The following is a 15,899-nucleotide window of genomic DNA, read 5'->3' as shown; positions in this document are numbered from 1 at the left end:
GGGTGACATCACGGTAGCTACATACATTATTTTTACAGACTGTGGTTTAGATTCTTCAGTTCATTTTAACTGAATTTTTGACCAGCAGGGAATAGATGTTTATTAAATTGTTCTTGCTGTTACAGGTCTATACCAGTAATAGTTATTTTATGGCCTGACAGGGTGCTGGGTGGGCGGCCTGCAGACCATTTTCAGGTTGACGGTGGCTGCTGTTACATGCACACCAATATTTCCCTATTATTCCAAATATGACAATATTTGCATTATCCTATTGGGGCATGTATACAGGCAATTCAGAATATGAGTCTCAACTGCAGTTTTTACCATGGTTTGCGACACAGAGGCTCTTGACTTTTTACGGTCGGCTCTGTGCGTTGCCATGGATACGTTGTACACAAACCAACTCGCCGACAATTTGCAAAGTTGTGGGGTAGAGCTGCATGCAAAGGAAAATCCCACGTTTTTGGCCAGAAGAGGAAACACACCGGTTTTAAACCTCATCAAAGACTTGAAAAGAGAGTCAAACAAGTCTGTCACCAGTAAAGAACTGTGAAAAAAAACGTATTTCAGTCTACTTTTCCACTTTATATGATAATCAACATGTTAAGGCACGTTAATCTTAGTATGCAAAATGGGACTTTAAGTAGAATGTTCATTTTCATTAGACATGTAAACAGCTTGTTGGAAATGTGGTCTTTTTCTGAATAAGTGCAAATCCCAGATTATTTTGTGCAAATAAACGCACTCGGTGAAGATACATTGCTCACACTGGTGATTTTTAAGTTCTCTGAATATAAATAATGTGTCAGAGTGCATTAAAAAGCGGCAGAATTTTTTTTTTATAAAAAATTAAGCGCCAGGTGAGGACACCAGGGTCTTCTGACAGCGGTCCGCGCTGGGCCCTGATGTCCTTACATCCTAGATACGCTCCTGCTGACCTCTGACATGTGCCGGGCTGCTGGATTTGCCTCTTGGCAAAGATGAATAAGAACAAAAAGTTAAAAGATGTACAAGGGAAAGTCATTCAATTATACTGGTAAATATTATCAATATTTTTTATTACCTGTTCCCCTGCCTCCTGCCATTTCGCAAAAGTGGCTCTAGGGCAAACCAAACTGGGTATCTATAGTCTATACTATGAGCTATTGCCGCTGTTGATGTTTTGCAGCCTGCAGGTCAGCTCCGGGCCGGAGGTGCCGTCATGCACCGCCCTGCTGGTACGGAGGGAATGTGCTTGGACAAGGATCGAGCCGCCGGAGGTGCGCATTGAGTTACAGCCACCAAGAGAGCAGGGGAGCAATTAGAGAGGCGCGCTCTGCAGAACGGCCCGGTACAGACACGGCCGGTTTATGACATAGTTTAAACTGATATAGGCTGCACAGCATGTAAACTATTTTAACGATTCCATGAAAGACCAACATATAGAAGATAAAAATAATGCCATCAGATGCCATAGGGGCACTTTAACGCACCTCTCTTTGCAGACGCACCACAAAAACAAACTTAATACACTGCAACAAAACTGTAATTTATGTAGGCTATATTATAAACTTAAACTGCAGCCCACGACTCATCAACAACAGGATCCAGAGGGAGCATCACAGCGCCATATGGGCCTGCCTACCACACATGCAACAGTTTGTATCAGTGTCAAACAGAAATAATTCAGTGCATACCCATAAACAAACTAACACAATTTGATGAAATGCAAAAAAAAGCGCAAACTTTTACACCAAAGCTTCCCCAACCTCTCTTAGTTAGCCTATACCACGGACAATCCTGCAGAGAGTGCCCGTGGCACCCTTGTACATACTTACAAATTTAATATGTTCTTACTATAAAAGCTTTTGACTCACTGAACAATATGTTTTTCTGGACACCATAACTGCCATTATTCCTCATTATTCTGAGTTAACGCTGTAAATAATGTAAATAATGCAGCGTAACAACGACTAGATAATCAGGACAACAGCACACCTGCTGTTAGGCTCACCTGTGCTCCGCAGAGAGAGGCTTCTTTTGGCTTGGCTCGCTTGTTTCTCCTGGACATCATGCAGCTCCGTGGTAAGCCCCTGTTGACAGGCCAGGAGCAGAAAAATCACAAAAAACACTTTGGACAGGTTCGCCAGCATGCTTCAGACTAATCTCAGGCCGTTTTTTATCTAATGTGTTTGTGTTATAAAGTGAAACGGCAGAATTACAGCCTTGCGGGGTTGTTTCCACTGTGCAGTGAAAACGCGGCATGAGGCTGGAATATATAAAGTGTTGCGCGATCACGTTCGTCTCCACCAATCACAGCACAGCCATGTGAACGCGCACCATACTGGAGCCAAAAGTTTATCATTGATGAGAGAGAAAATAGGGCCGACAGTAGCAGGTTGTGTGCGGTTGTGGTGTTTGAACGCACTGGTTGATCGACTATTGGGCTTCGATTTCCCATTTTTTATCCACCAGAGCACAAGTGAATGAAGGAGAGAGGGGTGCCGCTCTTATAAGGTCTTCTTCCTGTTCATTTACAGTCTGCGGGGCCACGTGAAGGTCAACCACTCAAGACATCCACACTCAATTATCCTGACTGCCAGTGTACATGTGTGTGTGTGTGGGTGTGTGTGTGAGAGAGAGAGAGAGAGAGAGAGTTTGAGGGTTAGCAGCTGCTTTCTTGGCAGGGAGAGGTGCAGTGAGTAAGGTATCAGCAGCACTCAGACTGAAAGAGAGAGGGAGCAGGATTGTGTGAAGAGGGCCAGGTTTTACAAAGTGCTACAATCATGTTAAACTGACATTTTTCACATTATGTATGCCTGACATATTCAAAATATCCAGAGACTCCCTCTCATAAGGCATTATTTACGAAAGGGTTTAGAAGTAATAACTAACAGGGTTCCAACACATTTTCATTGATATGTTTGAAATATCTCCAGGTCTATGCTCTTTAGATACCTGCAACTTTGATATTTGCTTTTGGTGATTTTTGGTTTTCATACACCAGCTCCCAAAGCTGCAGAGTAATTACATTTTCTTAATGAACTACAGGAAAGGCCATAAGGTGTCTGTGTATTATTCAATGTTGATTCAGAGCTGGGGTAACAGGGTCCTTTTAGCCCTAAAAATCAGAAATCAGAAATACTTTATTGATTCCCAGGGCGGAAATTGAGATTTGTTGCAGTCGCTCTGATGCCAAGTATAGAGAATTATAGAAAGTGGAAATAAGTATCTGCACAAAGTAAGTAAAAATATAAAATATAAATACACTAATGATAAGAAACAAAACAATTTGCACTAGAATGTAAATATTTTAAAATCATTAATATGTATGATGTGTCACCCCAGGCCACTCCCTAGACACGTCGCTGCTTTACGATTCTTTGCTGTGGCAATGTCTGCCACGCAACAGTATTTATCTGCTGGTAGGTGACAGTTTGAGCTTGTTTAGCATCTGTTTATGAAAACATGTTAGTTTCGTCTGGATAGTTCCTACTTTGCTTGATTAACCCTTACTGCGTGGTGGGAAGCATGCAGTATATTTTTTTTATAACAAGCCATGGGCCATTTAAAATCTGTCTGCAGGCCACGATTGACCCCAAGGCAGGACTTTAGATATGCCTGAATTAACTGTAGTTATAGTGACTTTGTGAGCTAGAACAGTCGTATCATAACATGTTTGTGCTTTTGTGTCCAAGGTGAGTTCAGCTTTGATGTTTTTCCTCACAATATGTTCAAATCTTGCGGCCTAGTTGTTGTGGCTGCATGTTTTCCCTCATAACGGCCATGACTTCTGACCCTCGACATCCACAAAGAGACAGGCCGCAGTCATGTGACACAATGACATCAACGTTTCCACTCCAGTCGAAAAAAACCCCTGTCATACTTCACTCTCCTTGCTCCCCTGCCACCTCAGGTTTATCAACCCTGCATCCAAGAGGCCTTCGATGAACATGGTTTAAAACATCAAGGATTTGATAAACAAGTGTGTAACATTTGCAAAAACATTAAAGCAAAACTGAACTGCTTCAAGCTTATCAGATAGTATCTAAGAAAGAGACCCCATATCTCAATGAGATTTCCTGTATAAATAAGGGTTAAAAAAAAATCTGTTCCTCAGCTCAACACAGCTATATGCATGTCGTGGTATGCTCCAACTTCTATTGTATCACCACCCGGTCACAAGCCTCATAACCAACTATAAAACCCATTACATTATTGTATGACGACACAATAAAAACATATGGACAAAATAACCGATGAGGTGGCATCATTGTTACATTTTGGAAAAAACACAGTGTGTTAAGCTTTGAAAGCTTCATCAAATATTATAAAAAATATATATATATTCTAACTTAAAACATCTCCGTTACAGGGGCAAAACCATGACACTCATGTAGGTACAAAATCATGGTGAGTCATAAGAGTAAAACACAAAACCACTGTAGACATCTGTATTTTGTAAATTATGAGGCTGTATTTCTGTGTATTTGGTAATGGATTTTTTTTTTGTATTTATTTGTGGATGTATCTTTTGGGATGTATAAGTGATATGTGTGGATGTATTTTGTGATTTATTGATGCTGTTTTTATGTGTTTGTTTGTGTGTGTGTGTATGTATGTACTTGTGGATAGATTTTCTTTCTTTTTTAATATTCTCTTTCTTTTTCATAGGCCTCCTGTGGATAGCTGTTGCACATTCGCATTTCACTGCAAACTGTTAAACTTAAATGTACATTTCTAATGCTACTGTAATGTCCATATCAAATAAAATTTAACTATAACTATAACAAGAGTGTGTGTATTAGTGGTCAAGGTACAAAGACAGGGTGTGTTTATGTGTGTGTCCATGCAGGGGCCCAGTTGGGGAAGACTCACTCTTACATGGGGGCTAATGTTTGGACATTTGTGGGAGTGTTGGAGGACTTTTTTCCCCTGACCTCTTCCTCGTTCCATCTCATCCTGCTTCAAAACAACATCCAACAGCTTTCCTCGCACAACTCCTGATGACCACCCATGCAATGACCCTTCACCCCAACACTAAACACACACTCACATCCAAAATGGCACACTAATGCACATAGACAACACTGTGCAAACAGTACACACGCAGGGCCCTCCTGTGCTCTTTGTCTCACATGAACATGTTGTAAACATGTCTGCCCCTGTGTGAATAGAGATCACATTCAGTATCTGCTTTGTGATAATTGATCCAAGGAGGAAGCGTTACTACAACCTTTGGGTCGATAAACTTTATCAGTTAGGCCTTCCTTTCTTGCCATGATGTATTCAGTTCACAACTCAAACCTCTTCAAAGACCATAATGCTGGTTTTCTACGGTTTTACGCGTCAGTTCCCACAAACCACATGCAGGTACATTATTTTTTATGTGCTGAGGGTTTGACATATTCGCCTTTGATTCAGTGTAGGTACGTGTAATTTAAATTGTGAGGAAAAATGCTTTGAAAAACTCTACAGCATCATTGTGGCATTATTTCTTCAGTGAAACAGATGTTGCCTTTGTTTTTGTGAAAACATGTTGCTATTGAGTTTTTCAAAAAGAACACATTTTTTTTATGCATGGAGGACGGCTAAAAGAAAATAAGAATCAAACTGATTAGTTTTTGCACATTGCGAAAATAAATAAAAATAAATTAACTATTGGGTATTTCATTATTTGATGTTTAAATGGGAAATAAAAATGATTAACATAATTAATAAATATATTCACTCATAAATTCAGTTTCTTTCAGGTCAATACCTAAAGTGTATCTGACTTCACACAGATGGTACACACACAGAAAAACAGAGGATAACAGATTTACAGGCGTGCTCTCTGACACACATATTTGTGTTAACGTGTGGATCAGTCTCCTGCCGAAAACAAGCAGTTAAATCAATAAAGTTACGCAAGCTGTGATGATACATGCACAAACACTCAAAACTGATTGACTGAGGCTTAAAGGAATACTTCACCCACAAAATGACCGTTTGTTTATCAGTCAGTCGTGTCGTGCATTACCTTGAATTCCTGAAGAAAACTTGGTTTCTCTTGCATGCCTTAACAGAAAAAAACAGCAAACAAATTGATTATTGGGGACCATGTATAACAAGGGCAAAAGTATGTTTCAACATTTGTTGACAAACTCTCATACAACTTGTCCAGTATCATCTAAGTCTAATTTTTCTTGTCACGTGCTCAGTAATTTCCAAACACATGCATTTTCACTTAAAACCCTCGTGCATTTTCCCCGTTTGACAAAGAGGCAGTGAAGAATGCGATGGCGGGTCATTCACAACAAGATAGACGAACAGGTCACACCATCATTTCATTACTCAGATAGCGTATTTTCAACAGGTCAGGTAGTAATACTCAGGTGGATGATGATGACGAGGAAGAGGATGTGGACTGACACAGACAAAGAGAGTGAAAGTGTGGAGACAGAGGAGGACAGCTCACCCCCTTTAACCGCAGTGCCAAAAATAAAACATGGGTAAAGAGTGGAAGTAACTCCAGTGAGGGAAGGCAGGGAGGAATGTGTCTTTTAATTTCGTCTCATACTGCAAACTTCCACAATGAAGAGAGCAATAAAATGCATCAGACTCAGTGTGCAAGTTTTTGTGTGAAACCCCATATGAAAAATGCTCTCACCTTGTCTCGCCTTGGTCCCCAGTTAATCAGTAAGTAAATATATTTGCCATTTTCCGTGGAGGCATCTAAGAACAATTTCACCTCTGATCCTGTAAATAAATTAAAAGCACAACCGGAGACAGGGACACTACCTGTGGCTTTTAGGTATGACTTTTTAGAGATAAACATTGCACAGAAACCTCTTTAAACGATATATAACATTAAACATGCCTCTACGGGGTCAGTAGCATGTTTTACAAAACAGAAATAACACAAGTAGCTGGAGTGTATGCCTCCACTCCTGACATGATCCCTGTGGCTCATTAAAAAGGTGCGGAGTCATTTGTCAGTCAGCGCAACTCATGACTTCAAGTTGTACACCTCATAAAGTGATACAGTGGGATAGGACCTGTATATGTTTCAGGCGGCAGGTTTGCTTTTTGGTGGTTTCTGCATGTCAAATACCTAAATGAGAAAAACTACCCCACCTAGTGGTACTATTTAATGATTGGTCCCTGTTTTCATTGCAGGAAACAGAAAAAGTTATTGCCATAACTCCAGTCTGTTTTTACAGACCTACCCAATAGCTTTACATGCATCAGACTAATCACAGGAACTGCAAATGGGTAAAAAAAGAAAAAGACCACAGAGAGGAACATGTTGTCAAGTATGTTTAGTTAAGCACATAGGATGAACAGTGAATGCTACATATTAAATACATGCACCAAAAGGAAACCTGACATGGTGTGATAAAAATTGAAGACTTCTAGCTACGGATCAAAATATATTTACATAGATGTCTTTCAATAGTCTATCTGATTTAGAAGGAAACGTCTGCTTCTTCTTCCTCTAATCCTCCTAACTGGATCCAACGCACTGACTTCATCCATCATTCTGAATCAGTGTAGTTTGAATGTTTAAGATATTGATGGGTTTCTGAGGAAAATGTCTATACACACCAACAGGGTGAGTGAGTAATCGGCATTACACAACATACAACTTCCTGAAGTAAAAATCTTTCTGATATCACCCATAACAATAAAAAAAAAAATCAAAAATATTAATTCAGGTTTGTGCCATGTGTTTTTACACGGCAAGAGCTGCGGAGTGCAGTGAAAGTGCACCACTCACGATTGTCCAACCTCAGAAAGACTCCAGACTCCTGTCTTTTCAACTGAGGTAGCAGGAAACAACCTCCTGTTCCTTGTCTTCTTCCCACCTGATGCCGCACCTTTCAAAGGGCTAACACAGCCATACAGCACTGTGTGCAGACCAGCACATGTACCTGAGGAGGGAAAATATAGACTTGTAAACTGTGTTTCCAAATTGTTCTTGGCCTCACACTCAGATTTTAAACACACCTCAGGGGGTTTTGGGGCCAGAGGCAGACGGGGCCTCCTGTTGTTCTGTCTGTTCAGACGGTGCAGAGTTAGGACACACGTTGTTCTCTTCCCTCTTTTCTCCTGACAAGAAATCATGGATGGCAGTTTCTATATGTGGCCGGAAAGTATGGTTCATCTTGGGGTCCACAACTTGCGTGATGATCCTGTCCACACCAGACTCCAACATACCTGATCTAAATAATAGAAATAAAGTGGAGTTACATCATTATTTGACTCAAAGTTGTAGTTAACTTTTAGTTGAAAAAAAGGACATTTCATATTTGCTGAAACTCTCCTATATTCATACAGTACTAAATCAGACTGATAGTCGGTGAAAAAAAAAAATCAGACTCTACTTGTAGCGCTTCCAATGGCCTTACTGCAGATGAACAAAAAAACCAATCAGAGCTGAGGAGTCTCTTATAGCTGTCAATCACTGCTGATAAAATGCAGTCAAACTAGACAGCACTGATCGATAGGGATGTACTGATCCGATTTCAAACATTAGATCAGGGCCGATCAGGGCAGTTTTTGAAGTGATCAGGAAAAATGTAGATTTAGCTTCGAATTTAAGCTCAGTGTGAGAGACTCACGTTTTGCCTGCACGGTGTTCTAAGAATTACTAAAGTAACATTTTTTTACAAAATGAAATACACAAGACATTGTGAAAGACAGAGTGGCATAATGGCAGTAACAGGAGATAGCATTTTTAGGGCTTGACATAGACATTGATGTGGACGAGTCAGGATATCACAGATTTTCTGGTGTTTAAGAGGAGAAGCAATTAACTGATTGATAGTGAAAATAATTGACGGATTAACTGATAATTAAATTAGTCCTAATTTTGACCATCACTTTTCTTTTTTCTCTTGAGAGTCCATCCATTTTATGAAAGTTCAGTACTAAACATGAATAACCCCTATAATACAAGAACAATGTAGGACCCTGGCTTTACTTAAGTTTCATGTATTATAGCATATATCTGCAATAAAATCATTAATTGTAGACTATTCTGTAAACTACAGTTATGTGGTTGCTTGCTCAGAAGCAATTGAATACAATTCTATATCAAACATATTCAAAATTCCTAAAGTAGTGGTACACTTTACAGCAGTGATACTCAACTGGCCAAATCAGGCCCCAAAACGGGTGTCTAGTGACCCCCCCGCCCCAACCAAGTGCCAGTGGAGGATCCCCTACACACCCTGACAGAGGTCCAAGCTAAGCCACTAATGTCCTAAAATTCTAGTAACATCCTGAAATCCTAGAAATGTGCAAAAATTGTAGGGATGTCCTCAAATCCTTGAAATGTCCTCAAATCCTAGAAACCTCCTAAAATCCTAGAAGTGTGCTGAAATCCCACAAATTCCCTAAAATCCTAGAAATGTATGTACCGAAATCATAGAAATGTCGTAAAATCCTATATGAACAAAACCCTAGAAATGTCCCAAATCCCACAAACATCTTAATACCTGAGAAACGTCCATAATCCGAGAAACACCTCAAAGTCTTAAAATCCAAGAAATGTCCTTAAGTCCTAGAAACGTGCACGGGCTGCTGCTCCTGAACTCATACTATTTTGCAAAAGAGCCCTCCAAGCAAAGCATGTTGAGTATCCCTCTTTTACAGGCACAGGGCCCCTGATAATTCAAGACAGTTAAAGGTGACACTCACTGAACGACACTTTGTCTCAGTCCGTTCCTCATCTGGTTCTTGTTGATGGACGGGTTCCAGTCCTGAGTGCTCAGGTGCGACGTGACATAGTTGTCAACTTTCTGTCGCAGGTTCTGATAGGCAGGCTGGCAGCAACGACAGCGACGTAAACACGGTCAATGTAAAGCAACGATACACACTGGTGCAACACACTGTACATGAAAAGTATATTTTGACAAAGAAAAACGCAATTTTTCCAGTTGAACAAACAACAGGTTAGTAGCTAGCTAAATGTTCGAGCAATATTAGCCGACAATAGCGTTAACTCTCTTGCTAAAGTGAGACGACAGACATTAGCCCTGGTAGCTTTAGTGGACTACCTTCGTATCAACGTCGGCGAGACAGTCCCTACGAAACTCGTCAAAAAGCCCCCGATTCTTCAGATGCTCCACAATCATACCGATCAGCTGCGGGTCTCCGGGGGGAAGACTGGCCGGAGCGACATTCACATTCCCGCTTCCCTCCGCCATACCAAACCGAAGTAAAGATGTAGATTTGCCTGCTAGCTACACTACAAGGTATCTAGCTGAGCCACTGGCGCTTGTTTACTAACACGACACGAGGTCCACTCGTTCCAACTTCCACAAACGGCGGGCGGGGTGATCGTTTGCTCTGTTCACAATGCCGTTAACCGCTGTGGCGAGAAGGTAGACGCCGCATTATAAATCGAGCGCTTAATCCCCAGTTGTGACGCATGCGCATTCGAAACCTGACATCGGAAGTATTTGCGAGCGAGAGGAACAGATCCATGGGTAAACGTTAGCGCGCAGTGGTTAACCTTAGCCTTAAAGGAAAATTAACATAAAACATAAAGTGATTTCTGAAAACACAGAAGCGTATTGTGTACTGTGGTTAGGTATTCAGACGGAGGTAGTCTGTCTCGTGAATCTTCGCAACTACCAGATTTTAGATCGCCTGGACTGTTGTAAAAGGTAATGCTAGCTAACTAGCTATGTTTGCTAACATGAAGTTACCTGATGCACTTTCTTAATGCTCAGGCTCAGATCTATGAATGTTCTCAAATGTGCATCATGTTTACATTTTCCTAAAGTGATGTGAACCACAACAGCCGTGACACCACGTGCAGCAGATTATTTAAAGTGTAGACTAGTAATGTAGCTCGCACACACTGATTCAGGCTGTCACTTCTCAGTAATCACAGTGTGATGAATTAAAGCAACTGGCTGACATCTCTTTCATGACTTACTGGGCGGTGACAGTGCCCGTAACCATCTATGATTGGTTGGCTAATGGCTTATGTGCAAAAGGGCTTTGTTGTCATGTGTCAGGAGCAGGCTATTGAGATATTATATAGGCTGAGCAGAGTCGTTTACTGTTTGTTTTTACAGCACTGGTCCAACTTGAACAGTGGCCAAATCAGGATATTAAACGAATATGCCAAAGGGAACTGTTATTGTTGGATCACACACATTTTGGCATATTTTTACTAAATTGATAAGCTTTAAGAAAAGACCCCTGTCGATCTTCTTTGCTTTCTTGTTTGACCTTTAATGGATTGTAACCAAATCATCCTCAATATTTGCATCAGCTTCTTAAATTATAATAAGTAAATGTAAGTGTTTTCACATCCTGGCATAAAACACCTGCTTTGTACAAGCTGAGATGTAATGGCTCGCTGACCTGGATAATTTCACATTCTTGTTGCAGATGAGTGGCCATGCAGATGCCAACAAAGAGTTTATGGAGCAGCTGCGGATGCAGGAACTCTACGGCCAGAGAAATGAAGATGGCTCTGACCCGTACAGCTACACTGACCCAGAGGATGGGACCGTGTATGACTGGGACCATGAAAAGAAGGCCTGGTTCCCTAAAGTATGAACGCTTACTTATCTCTCAGCTTTTGTCTACCTATGTCAAATGTGATTTTTAAATTCTCCCAGTCACTGAGCCTCAGATCTGTCTTGATACTGTTGGTGTTGGTGTTTACATCGCTATCTGTCTGTCTGTCTGTCTGTCTGTCTGTTTATCTATGTCTACAATGCTTTATTTTTATTTTTTGTTTCCTTTTCTGTCAGCTGATTCTGAGTTGTGCCTATTGATGTGGTTGTAAAGCCCGTTTTTTGCTCGTTTGGTTGACTCTGCGATGCATAGTACATTGATGTACTTTGACTGGAGGAGGTGTGGCATAGTAACAATAATATTAACTTTAACAGCCAAATTCTCCATATTAGCTTGTACTTGCCAGTGACTACACTCAACTTTAAAATGCATCATGGATGACCCAAACACATATAGCAACACTAAATACAGATGTCACTCCACCCAACTGCACCACAGACCTCTTTTTTTGTATGTAGTAGTGTCAGTTTCCGTGTTAATGTTAAGTAGGTTTGTTTCATTTCTCTAGATAACAGACGACTTCATTGCAGCCTACCAGGCCAACTATGGCTTCAGTCAGGAAGGAGATCCAGATGTCGACAAAGCTGCAGTGAGCAGCACTGAGCCAGCAGACCCCAAAACAAACAGCAAACACTCTGAAAGGGAGAAACCAGGAGATGCCGCCCAGAACCTGAACACAGGCCAGCAAGAGACCCCAGCTAAAGAAGCTAAGCAGAAAGGGGAGAAGAGGAAAGCAGAGCCAGGTAAAGCGACTTTCACTACCAGAGAGGAGAGAGCAAACCAGTGCAACTTTCTCTCCGTCTACAATCAGGATTTTATTTGTTACCAGTATACAGTATATGTATATGTACAAATTCAAAGATTAATTTAAAAACGCATCTGTTGGTTAATGTTCTTTTTTCCTTTTTTTTGTGTTTGTAGGATGGTTTGATATTGACGACAACAAAAACACCAATGTCTACGTATCAGGTTGGTGTCGCTATTTTTTTTTTATTTCTCACTGTCAAGAGGACAGCTGTCCGTTGAGTATCTGAACCTGTTTATCCCATATTTTTCCTCTTTTTCTCTCTTTTTTCTGTCCTGGTCTCCTTTCCCCAGGTCTGCCTCCTGACATCAGCACTGAGGAGTTTATTGAGCTGATGTCCAAGTGCGGCATTGTGATGCGGGATCCCATCACCGAAGAGTACAAGGTCAAACTGTACAAGGACAAAGAGGGAAATCTGAAGGGAGACGGCCTCTGCTGCTATCTAAAGGTTTGCCTGTCCTTCTGCTTGCCTTAAACTTCAGTTGTAGGTTCCACATCTGTAAGTCCAGTGTTAGTATTGTATTTCACTCCATCAGGGTGACCGTGTGTGTGTTTGTGATTCTCTGCAGAAGGAGTCAGTGGCATTGGCTATGCGTCTGATTGACGAGTCAGAGGTCCGAGGTTACAGACTCCACGTGGAAGCAGCAAAGTTTGAGCTTAAGGGCCAGTACGACTCCAGCAAGAAGAAGAAGAAGACCAAAGAGTATAGGAAGAAGATGCAGCAGCAACAGAAGTAAACTCTACCTCCTTGTTTTGTCATTTAGCCTCCCACTCTGCATGTAGGGATCAACTCTCCCCGAATGCTGAAGGTAGATTAAGAGAAGGCAAGTAATTCTTTTGTGTGTCTTTTCTCTGTGTAGACAGTTGGACTGGAGACCAGAGAAGCAAGGAGAAGTGAGGAAGAGGCATGAAAAAGTTGTCATCATCAGGAACATGTTCCATCCCAGTGACTTTGAGGTGCACAGAGATACACACATGCATTTACATCACACACAGACACACACACACACACACACAGTGCATTGAAGGTATTTATCTCAGTGGTTTTTATTGGCCTTCACAGGAAGACCCACTGGAGTTGAATGAGTATCGCGAGGATCTGCGGACAGAGTGTGAGAAGTTCGGGGAGGTCAAGAAGGTCATCCTCTTCGATGTGAGTTTATTGTCATTCATGTTGTTTCCAAGTCCGATTAGAATGGTTTGAATTTTATGGTGGTGGCTTCACTAAAGAGCTGGCATGTGGTTGTGTCTGTGATGCAGAGACACCCAGACGGCGTGGCATCAGTCTCATTTAAGGAGCCCGATCAAGCCGATGCATGCATTCAGTCGTTCAATGGTCGCTGGTTTGGAGGGAGGCAGCTGATCGCTCTGCCTTGGGACGGAACGACAGACTATCAGGTAAACCAAATGCAAAATACAAAAGGGCACTCAGCAAGCAGGAAGGGTGATTAAAATATTCCTCTGAGTTGGATTATGAAAATGTTACGGAAGCAGCATTTTTGAAGCTTCACCCATACTGAATAAAAGTGATATCATCTCAGTACCAACACAATACCAGAGCCTTTCGGTCAGCATACTTGTGAGCAAGTCATGTGATATTTTAGTGATATTTTAGTGGTATCTTAAGGCCGAGATGCACTAAACTAGCATAAAGAAACTAGTGGTGACGAAGACCAAATGATGCGTTGCCTCATGTCGCCTGTGTCTCAGCCAAAAAGTTAAACTAAATACATCAGAAAGACTACAGACAGCAGCCAACTAGCACACACGTTCTGCACCAGCAAGACAGGAAAAACTTTCCATACCAGCAGGCGACGGTAGTCTGTATTCATCGTTCAAAAAGGGAAACTGGACGACTGACCAGATGGATTCAAGACACTAGTTAGCCAATTTGCTAATTACCAATACGGCCCTATGTTGAAAAAATACATATTTACTGTGTGCTAGTGAACAATAACACAAACAAATACAACCTGTCTCTGCTGAAGAGCTCAATGGCTAAAAAAGGTTCTTTAACAAGTTTGTTTCGATCTCGTGCCCTCTCCACTTATCTTCCTTCCATTTCTCCATTTCTGCACTGAGCTGAACCGTCAGAGTGATTTCATTCACTGACGAGCTCTGCCATCTACAATGCCAATTCAGCACGCTGAATCGGCTGAAAAATAATCACGGGTAGACTAGTGCCAACAGCGCGGGACACACCGTAAAAACTAGGGCGACAGATGCTCAGCCTGACATTGACCAACAGCCGACCAATGGCTCGGTGTGTCAAACTCTGCGTCTGGTAAGAATTTGCATCCTTCATCCTTCTAATTCTGTTTGTGCAGGTGGAGGAGACAACACGTGAGCGGGAGGAGCGACTTAAGGGTTGGTCTGCTTTCCTTGAGGGAGACAAACAAGGCCAACCGAACAACACCGCCAAGCCAGCAGGGGGCGGAGCCACCACTACAGAACCCCCAGAACCCTCCAGCACCACAGAGTCCGAACAGCACCCAAAAACAGAACCACAGGCAGAGGAAGCAGACTCTACAGACAGCAGCCTGGCAGGAAGCGATGACGAGGAAGCCTAAGTACTCACATGCACATCTTTGGTCCCCGAAGCTACCAATCAGGACAGTCGTGCTTGGATTTGAACTGTGGCAAAGCTCTGCGTCGAGCAGGCAAGGAGGAGACCTCGGCAACTTTGAGCTGTTTTGTAATGTAGAAAAATAAAATTATGATTTTGTCTACCCAATTTCCATCTTTTGGTTTACATTGTAGTTAGACTGCACTTGAAAAGCACATCACAGCTTTTCCTGGATTTCAATGTGTCAGTTTGTTTCTAGTTTTGTGCTGATAACCCTAAAATATTAATGAATTACTGAAACTGTATTGAATTTGAGTTGTAGAAGATTGTTCTCTGTCAGTACTCATTACATTTTATGTTAAATGCCCTAAATTCACTCTGTCTTGTTCTTTACTTCTTGGAATATATTACAGTTGTTTATTTTAAAGGAATACTTTACCCACAAAGTGATAATTTTTGTATCAGTTTCTGAGCCTGTAATACACTGAAGTCACAAAGAAAACTTATTTTCTTGCACTGTCCCCTACAAATGTATAGACCAAAAACTGAGACGATTCTTTATGATTTGAAGTAAATGAGGGCTGCTTTTCACATCATCAGAACTATACGAAAACATCCATTCACACACTCACTCTCATGTAGTATAATCCAAATCTTATTTATCCAGTCATATGCTCAGTACTTTGCAAACACATGCATTTTTTTCTGAAACCTGTCTATTCAAAGCACTGTGGGCAAAGTATTCCTTAAAAGGCAGAATTGGAGCACAAGCAACAGCTAAATATATGTTGTTAATTTTATATCTCTCTAAAACTTAACAACTTTACAGTTTATCAAAACACAGATGCCAAGAATTGATTTTTTAAGTTAAATAATTATTGTAAATACAAATCAAACTCTTGGTAGTGTGCTAGAATAATTATGGCTTATTCAGTCCTTTCCATTTTTGCTGTATTAAAAATA

General features: G+C 41.2%; 3 protein-coding genes across 3 annotated transcripts in view; 2 read left to right on the top strand and 1 right to left on the bottom strand.

Annotated features, from left to right (window-relative positions):
* The window catches only part of bnip1b (BCL2 interacting protein 1b), a 43,558-nt gene extending 42,254 nt beyond the window's left edge, over positions 1 to 1,304 (top strand). The window contains exon 5 of the mRNA XM_042499572.1: positions 1,169 to 1,304. Within this exon, the coding sequence (XP_042355506.1) occupies positions 1,169 to 1,304 (136 nt within the window). The remainder of the gene's footprint in view (positions 1 to 1,168) is intronic.
* Positions 1,305 to 7,268: 5,964 nt separating this feature from the next.
* Positions 7,269 to 10,232, bottom strand: bod1 (biorientation of chromosomes in cell division 1). The gene is made up of 4 exons (XM_042499974.1): positions 10,026 to 10,232; positions 9,667 to 9,791; positions 7,972 to 8,186; positions 7,269 to 7,895 (listed from the first exon to the last, which is right to left on the bottom strand). Exons 1-3 carry the CDS (start codon positions 10,173 to 10,175, stop codon positions 7,973 to 7,975), a joined length of 489 nt encoding a protein of 162 aa, XP_042355908.1. The 5' UTR covers positions 10,176 to 10,232; the 3' UTR covers positions 7,269 to 7,895; position 7,972.
* Positions 10,233 to 10,419: 187 nt separating this feature from the next.
* Positions 10,420 to 15,308, top strand: htatsf1 (HIV-1 Tat specific factor 1). The gene is made up of 10 exons (XM_042499973.1): positions 10,420 to 10,637; positions 11,374 to 11,538; positions 12,074 to 12,308; positions 12,487 to 12,534; positions 12,664 to 12,818; positions 12,940 to 13,103; positions 13,231 to 13,327; positions 13,434 to 13,523; positions 13,631 to 13,768; positions 14,698 to 15,308. Exons 2-10 carry the CDS (start codon positions 11,374 to 11,376, stop codon positions 14,938 to 14,940), a joined length of 1,335 nt encoding a protein of 444 aa, XP_042355907.1. The 5' UTR covers positions 10,420 to 10,637; the 3' UTR covers positions 14,941 to 15,308.
* The last annotated feature ends 591 nt before the right edge of the window (positions 15,309 to 15,899 follow it).

Source organism: Plectropomus leopardus, chromosome 13, assembly GCF_008729295.1.
Source record: "Plectropomus leopardus isolate mb chromosome 13, YSFRI_Pleo_2.0, whole genome shotgun sequence".
Classification (NCBI taxonomy): domain Eukaryota; kingdom Metazoa; phylum Chordata; class Actinopteri; order Perciformes; family Serranidae; genus Plectropomus; species Plectropomus leopardus.
Note: the sequence above shows the minus strand (reverse complement) of the source record. Positions and strands in the feature narration are given on the sequence as shown.

Excerpts from the sequence above, each read along its gene's own strand:
- bod1 (XM_042499974.1), bottom strand. The coding sequence starts at position 10,175 with ATGGCGGAGGGAAGCGGGAATGTGAATGTCGCTCCGGCCAGTCTTCCC. Across the intron at positions 9,792-10,025 it reads TCGCCGACGTTGATACGAAG|CCTGCCTATCAGAACCTGCG; the intron begins GTAGTCCACTAA and ends CGTTGCTGCCAG. Across the intron at positions 8,187-9,666 it reads CTGAGACAAAGTGTCGTTCA|ATCAGGTATGTTGGAGTCTG; the intron begins GTGAGTGTCACC and ends TCTATTATTTAG.
- htatsf1 (XM_042499973.1), top strand. The coding sequence starts at position 11,374 with ATGAGTGGCCATGCAGATGCCAACAAAGAGTTTATGGAGCAGCTGCGG. Across the intron at positions 11,539-12,073 it reads AGAAGGCCTGGTTCCCTAAA|ATAACAGACGACTTCATTGC; the intron begins GTATGAACGCTT and ends TCATTTCTCTAG. Across the intron at positions 12,309-12,486 it reads GAAGAGGAAAGCAGAGCCAG|GATGGTTTGATATTGACGAC; the intron begins GTAAAGCGACTT and ends TTGTGTTTGTAG.